Source organism: Myotis davidii, unplaced genomic scaffold, assembly GCF_000327345.1.
Source record: "Myotis davidii unplaced genomic scaffold, ASM32734v1 scaffold168, whole genome shotgun sequence".
Taxonomy (NCBI): Eukaryota; Metazoa; Chordata; class Mammalia; order Chiroptera; family Vespertilionidae; genus Myotis; species Myotis davidii.
The window spans coordinates 342,297-349,161 of record NW_006383016.1 but is presented as its reverse complement, the minus strand read 5'-3'; the positions used below and the strand labels follow the sequence as shown (position 1 = coordinate 349,161).

Below are 6,865 nucleotides of genomic sequence, written 5' to 3'. Positions count from 1 at the left end.
CCTGCTTTTTGTCCCTAACGAACTCCTATTCTTCCGACAATGCCCAGCACTCAAGAGTCCCTTCCTCTGTGAAGTGTTCCTCTTTGTCGTCTCTGTGTGCCATCTCTTCCCTTGTACACAGTTAGTCTCTAGTACCCAAAAAGCACACTATGTGGTACACAGTAGGTGCTTAATAAGTGCTTGTTGAATGAATAAATGAGTGAATGAAAAACTAAGAATATCTTAAACTGAATTTAATAGTCTGGTCCTGCTAGAAGTCTCTATTGATATTGGCTGTAATTTAAAACATGAGGCCCATACCTGAAACTAATGCAAAATAATTTTTACTTAATAATAGACAGACATGCAAATTGACCATACCTTCACTACACCCACCAGCCAATCCGATGAGTATGCAAATTAACCAAACAAAGATGGCAGTTAATTTGTATATGTAGGCGCCCACCGGCTATCGGAGCCTGCAATCAGAACTGAGAGGTCCCCTGCCCAGGCCTAACTCCTCAGTCAGAAGCATTAGGCCTGCGCAGGGGCAGAGCCAGTATTCATAGGGAGCAGGGGTGGAGTCGGCGATCGGGGGGAGCAGGGGCAGAGCCGGAGATCACGGGGAGCAGGGGCGGAGCCGACGATTGCGGGAGCTGGGGGTCCCCTACCCAGGCCTAATGACTCAGCCAAAGGCGTTAGCCCTGGGCAGAAGCTAAGCCAGCAATTGGTGTGAACTACAGAGGAAACACCTTTTCTGACTGCTCATTGGCTAAGCTCCCTGTATGCCACTGGTATTCTTAGTAACTTGGGTAATAAGACTCCAAATAGGTGATCTAGTGTTTTTTACCACACGCCTGGAGAAAAAAAAGGAAGGTCCGCTGCTGGAGGGCTAAGAAATGTCATATCCTATGAAAGACACATCTTGAAGATGCCTAAAGAAAGTTGTCATTATTTCATGGTGAAGGGACTGGAGTCCGTGTTGATGAAAACACCTTGGTGGCTGCGGGGACTGGCAGTGGCTGCAGCAGCGGGGGGATGGGGCTGGTGCCTTCCCCTGCTCAGCCCAGTCGCCTCCCACAAAGGGAGGCCAGACTGTGGCTTAGGTCCGCTCCCCAAGGGAAGCAGGGAACAGGGAGTAGGACATCCCCTGAGGGCTCCCAGTATGTGATAGGGGGCAGGCTGGGCTGAGGGATGCCCACCTCCAGTGCACAAATTTTTGTGCACCAGGCCTCTAGTATTAGATATAAACTGCAATTGAAAAATAAAATTTCAAAAATGAGGCCCAACAAGCACATCAAAGTAGGGACTAGTATTATCCCCATTGTACAATACAGAAACGGACGCTTAGAGATGTTACATGATGTATCTAGTTCCTAACTGACTGAGGTGGAATTCAAAATCCTGGCAGTTTATTCTCAAGGCCAGCCGTGGGCAAACTACGGCCTGCGGGCCGGATCCGGCCCGTTTGAAATGAATAAAACTAAAAAAAAAAAGAGACTGTACCCTTTTCTGTAATGATGTTTACTTTGAATTTTACTTTGAATCCATGCTTTTGTTCCGGCTCTCCGGTCCAGTTTAAGAACCCATCGTGGCCCTCGAGTCAAAAAGTTTGCTCACCCCTGTTCAAGGCTGATGCCCTTACCCACTGTGCAGTTCTACCTCTTCGCTGAAGTTCCTGGGCAGAAAGCAACCCCTTAAAACCCAGTGTCTAGAATTACTGGCCAGTGCGCGTGAAGTCACTTCCATCAGCTTTGCCTCTGGGCCATTTTGTCCTCTAACTGCTAGGAACTGGTGGTTGTGACAAGTCTTGGGCAATCCTGCAATCTCTCTGTCTCACTGTGTCTTGTTTAGCTTTGCATGCCCCACATACAGCACCATGCCTGGCCCATGATACATAATCAATATGCATTTGCTGAATTTAAAAACCTTTGGATGCCATGATTGTGATGAATGCTATGTGACTAAAGCTGGGAACACCCCTGAATCGAAGCTTATTATGCTGCCCCGGCCATGTTGAGAACAACTAAATCATGTGGCTCAGCCACACAAAAGGCAGGGCGGGAACCTGTTGTGCGCCTGTTAGGCGAGCTTTCAAGGGCGCCATGCGCTTTCTGCTTACACAACTGTGTCTCAGACGAACCTGGAGGGATCTGGGGTGCCGGTGAAGTAGTGGATGCACGGTGAACCTCTGCTCTGGGGCAGGACAGACACCATGCTGGCTGTGGTCAGGAACGACTCGGAGTCTATGCAGACGCCACTGGCTTTGTCCCGTAAGATGTCAATCATAGTCTGCACAGTGATTCCTTCTGTAAAGACAGAGGTGGGGAAGATATCACTGCCGCAGGCTACTAACCAAAATCCGTTCACACCTTTCCCTTTTCTGAAATAGAACTCCTGACATTATAGCTGGGAACACAACTGCCTAACTACAGACCCTTGTGGCTAGGTGTGGCCATGGGTAAATCCTGACCAGTGGGAGACAAGTGGGAATGATGTGCTCAACTTCCTTGTCACATCCCTAAAAAGGAACGCTTGCCCTTCATTTTCCTCTTCTCCCTTCCTGCTGGCTCGGAGACGCCAGCGAGTGGATCCCAAATCAAAGTCCTGTGTTGAGGCAGAGAAACCTACCAGCCCTGGACTGTCTATGGACATCTGGACTATCCCATGGGAGGAAATATACTTCCATTTTCTTTAAGCACATTTATGTCAGGGTCTCTTTGATACAGCACTTAGAAATCCCTCAGCCAGCGCAGTAACACAGGAAATGATACCCATAAGAAGGTATATGCAATCTATGCACAACCCACCAAACAAGCTCTCTCATGCACCCCTACTGGTTGGAATCGGTACTATATTTGGAGAATGACCTCTCTGCTGTGGAAAATATGCACAGAGAGGTATTTAGAATAGTCAGAGTCACTATGATGGGTGGCTCTCTCTGTAGATAAATAGATAAACAAATCCTTGAATCCAGTTCTACTTTTTCTCCCTCTGGTTATAATTCATTAAAACACTATCTTTTCAGTCTTTGTTCACAAAGATGGAATCAAAGCATCTCTTAGGGAGAAGACACCTTAAAGTTCTCTAGCACAACCACATCCTCCTTGTACGCCTCTATTTACAACATATCACTCGCAAAAATCTTCATAGTAAGTCCTCAATTTCTTCCACTACTCAGTATTCAGACCTCCTCACTATCTCATAATGAGTTTATTGACTTGAATTAGGATCCAATAAGTTGATAATGTCTCTTAAATCTCTCTTCATCTCTACCTCGCATTTTTCTACCTTACATTTTATTTGTTGGACCATGTCTCCTATAGACTCTCAGTCTGAACTTTGCAGAACGTATCCCCCTGGTGTTATTTAATATGTTTGCCCATTCTTTGTATTTACCAGGAACTAGTAGCTAGATCTAGAGGTTCATCAGATTTAGGTTTGATGTTTTGGCAGAACAACTTCATACATGGTATTATATGCTTCCATCAAGCTAGTTTTTTTTATTAAAACGTTGAGGGTGTTTTTTTAAGAGTTCCCCATTATGAAATACGTTCATATCTTCTTGCCCAGAATATATTCATTAAGTTCTACAACAAAAGTCTTTAAATGTTCTTCTAGTTTTAAGGGTCAGCAAACTTTTTCTTAAAGAACCAGATAAATATTTTAGGCTTATGGGCCATATAATCTCTATTGTAACCTACCTGTTGCAACCGCTCACAGAAGTAGCCATAAATAAATGGTATGGCTGAGTTCCAATAAAATTTTAGTTACAAAGTAGGTGGCTGATGACAAGGCATAGTATGCTGACCCCTATTCTAAATGATCAAAGGTTTGACTTAACACAACACGTATCACTGGCAAATATGAAATATGGCCATTGAGGTTTATTTGGAAGAATTTCCACTCAGACACAAAGTAACAAGCTACCCAGTCACCATATTTACCTAAATATCGGTTCTGACTAAGTCAATAATTGGGTGGGAGACAAAGGGCTCAGGAAGAAAATTCAATTCAACAGTTAACTTCATAAATGTTCATAGAACAAAGGACTATAACAGGCATCACAAGAGGATCCTAAGATGAGTAAAAGACAACTCCCCTGCCCTCAAGGCCCAGCAGGCTAATAAGAGGAGAAAATTAGGGAGGAGATAAGTCAAATATACAAATGCTGGGGTATAAGAAAGGCTGCAGTAAGTATCACAATGATGTTAATGTTTAAACAGCAGCAGGAAAATTCTGTGGATGAGAAATCATCCTATAAGAATAAATGCAAATTGTCATCCTGTATGAACATCAGGACCTTTAGTACAAGTTGGTCTCCAAAAACAAGGTCTATTCTCTACTCCTCCTCTTTGCTCACCCTCCTAAATTCAGACAAGTTCTCCAAAATAACTGTAAGACAAAAGGTGTTGGAGGGAGAAAGATGAGGGATGTAATAACTCACCTTCTTGCTTTTCTAAGCTGTCTTTGCCTGCACAGCAGTGTAGATGGTCATCAGCTGTAGAAAAAACTTCAGAGAAATTGAACTCGTCCTCTCCTGTCCACCAGCCTTGCCTCTGAGCATAACTCCTGAGCTCGGGATGCTCTGCATCGATCTTGGTGGTGAGTGAGAGCTGATTGCAGATGCACCTGACGCCCTCTGCAGAGAGTGCAAGGCCCAGTGAGTTGGAAATACACTTACAAAGACTTAATCAAGAAATGTATATTTACAGGGAATCCCTCCCCTGCAACCTGACTTTGACTACAGGGATGGAATAAATTCCATTTTCGAAGAGAGAAACAGACAGTCCTTGGTCCTCTTCTGAGAAGATCAGCTACATTAGCTGGTCAGAAGGTTTGACCAATCCAGACCGGCATTACCACATTGTAAATGAAGCAAGAATCACAAGATCTTAAATTTATAATCAAAAGGAAACATGTGAGGCCCCTCCTTCTGGCTGAATAAGCCCATGCATTTACTACTTCTGAGAAAAGTGAAAGGTTATTTGAAAGAAGCATTGAGCGACTAACAAGACTTGTGAATGTCACAACCATGGAGAATCTTCCTCCCCAGTTTAGTCTTGCTCTACCTGAAGAACACCTTCCACCACCACCTCCCACCCATATATGTGTGTAGTTTTTTTAAAAAATACAAATATGATCCTTCTTCATTCAATTATTTTTTCAGGTCCCGACATTTAGAAAAACAGAGTGGCCCTGATAATGAATAGTGTTAAACTAACAGAATGTACCTGGACATAGCATGTTCCCGTGTCACGTGTGCATGTGAGAAAAATCTATGGGAATTTTTTTCTCATAAAAATATAAGAATAGCTAGATACATCTGGAATCAGGGCTGCCTGCTTTCTGAGGACACCCCTGTGAAGAATCTGGGTTAGGGCACCTGTTCTCCTATGTGCTGGAAGGCTGGCTATGGCTTCTTCAAAGCCTGAGCTACAAATACACCGCGGATAACCGGACCTTCAAGCTTCAACACGATGTCCAGATCACGAGGAAGTATTCACTTATAGCTCAAAACAGCCATTCATGGTGGCTGCTTCCAGGGAACATGTTTATCTTCTAAATTCTTGGAGAATGAAGTGGAGAAAGACAGCCTGGACTGCAAGCTGCACGGAAGCCATTACTGCCTGAAAACCAGCTCCTGAAGGCAGGGTCAGGGCTGGGCTGAGTTCCTTCAGCATTTTCTGCTTCATCAATGTGAGCACGCCTGGCCGATGTCCTTTGCCTTCATCTTTTTAGAGGTCACCAGAAGTGTAAAATTATTTTTTAAATGAAAATAAATAATAATTTTTTAATTATTTAATAATAAATAAGTGATTTTGACATTATTCACACTAAGATATTTTTAAGTCTTGTGAATAACTCCACATGTTATTTTCCTAGAAGGCTGATTACAATAGACATTTGCTTTCAGGAATTTTAGCATTCGAGGGCCAGAGTTCATTAACTCCTACTGCAGTCACACGACTGCTGAGATCAGAGGACATGAAATCAATGAGTCCAAGGAATGGCTGGGGGTTTTCCCCTTTAAATATTTAGTGAAAGGGGACATGCATTTTGATGAGATGGGTTTTTAAGTTGTACTTTGAAGTGAGACTAAGCTTTTGAATGCAATTATAGATTTAAAAAAAGTTTTACATTCTACTTAAAACAATATGATTGTCCTTCAGCATGGACCAATAACCTCCTTGGTGGAACTACGCAATGGTGAGACTTCATTTTAGAAGAGATTTGTTTAAGGGAGTCTTAAGTTCCTGCATCGAAGCAGGCTTGGAGACCTGGTGGGCCACACCAGCTACATTAGTTTTGTAACTACCGTGGAAGTAGAGCAGGCAGGCACACCTGGTGTATGTGGGGTGTACGTGGGTGGAGAAACGCTCTGAGATTGCCTCAAGGTGCAATCCCTTGTGAGAATGAGAAGAAATTGCCTCCTCCTCCTCCAGGCAGACACGGCCTTTGCACGGCTTCGTCAAGAAACCACAGCTAGATCTCACTGCCTCACTGCCTCAACGATGCAGTAGATCTTCTGCTTCTAACGCAGCTTAGGTTTGGTTCCAGTCACCCTTCAGGCAGAGATGGCAAACAGGTGTCACCCCTGACATCATTTCTGAGGAGCTGGAAGAGACTTCCTGGTAAGTTCAGTTGAGAAAAATACACAGACCAAGTATAGGTTCAACAAGAGAAGAGTTCTGTAGCCATGCCTTCCACTGGCATAAGAGCGGAGAAGTGCTGTGGGCGTGATTTGTATTTGTCTTCCAGGCCTCAGGATATAAGGGGGGCTTCACTGGCCAATCCTTTCTTAGAACTCTTTAGCCCTCTGGAAGCCCTGTAACCCACTCTGGGATTGCATCCTGTGCAGAATCTGAGGGTGCTGAGGCAGTGA

The 6,865-nt window shown here is 44.0% G+C and overlaps 1 protein-coding gene across 1 annotated transcript in view; it reads right to left on the bottom strand.

The window, feature by feature from the left end:
- SCRN1 (secernin 1) overlaps positions 1–6,865 on the bottom strand; it is a 29,902-nt gene that overhangs the window by 6,311 nt on the left and 16,726 nt on the right. Inside the window, exons 4-5 of the mRNA XM_006778968.2 lie at positions 4,427–4,621; positions 2,123–2,288 (exon numbers count right to left, since the gene is read on the bottom strand). Of these exons, the coding sequence (XP_006779031.1) occupies positions 2,123–2,288; positions 4,427–4,621 (361 nt within the window). The remainder of the gene's footprint in view (positions 1–2,122; positions 2,289–4,426; positions 4,622–6,865) is intronic.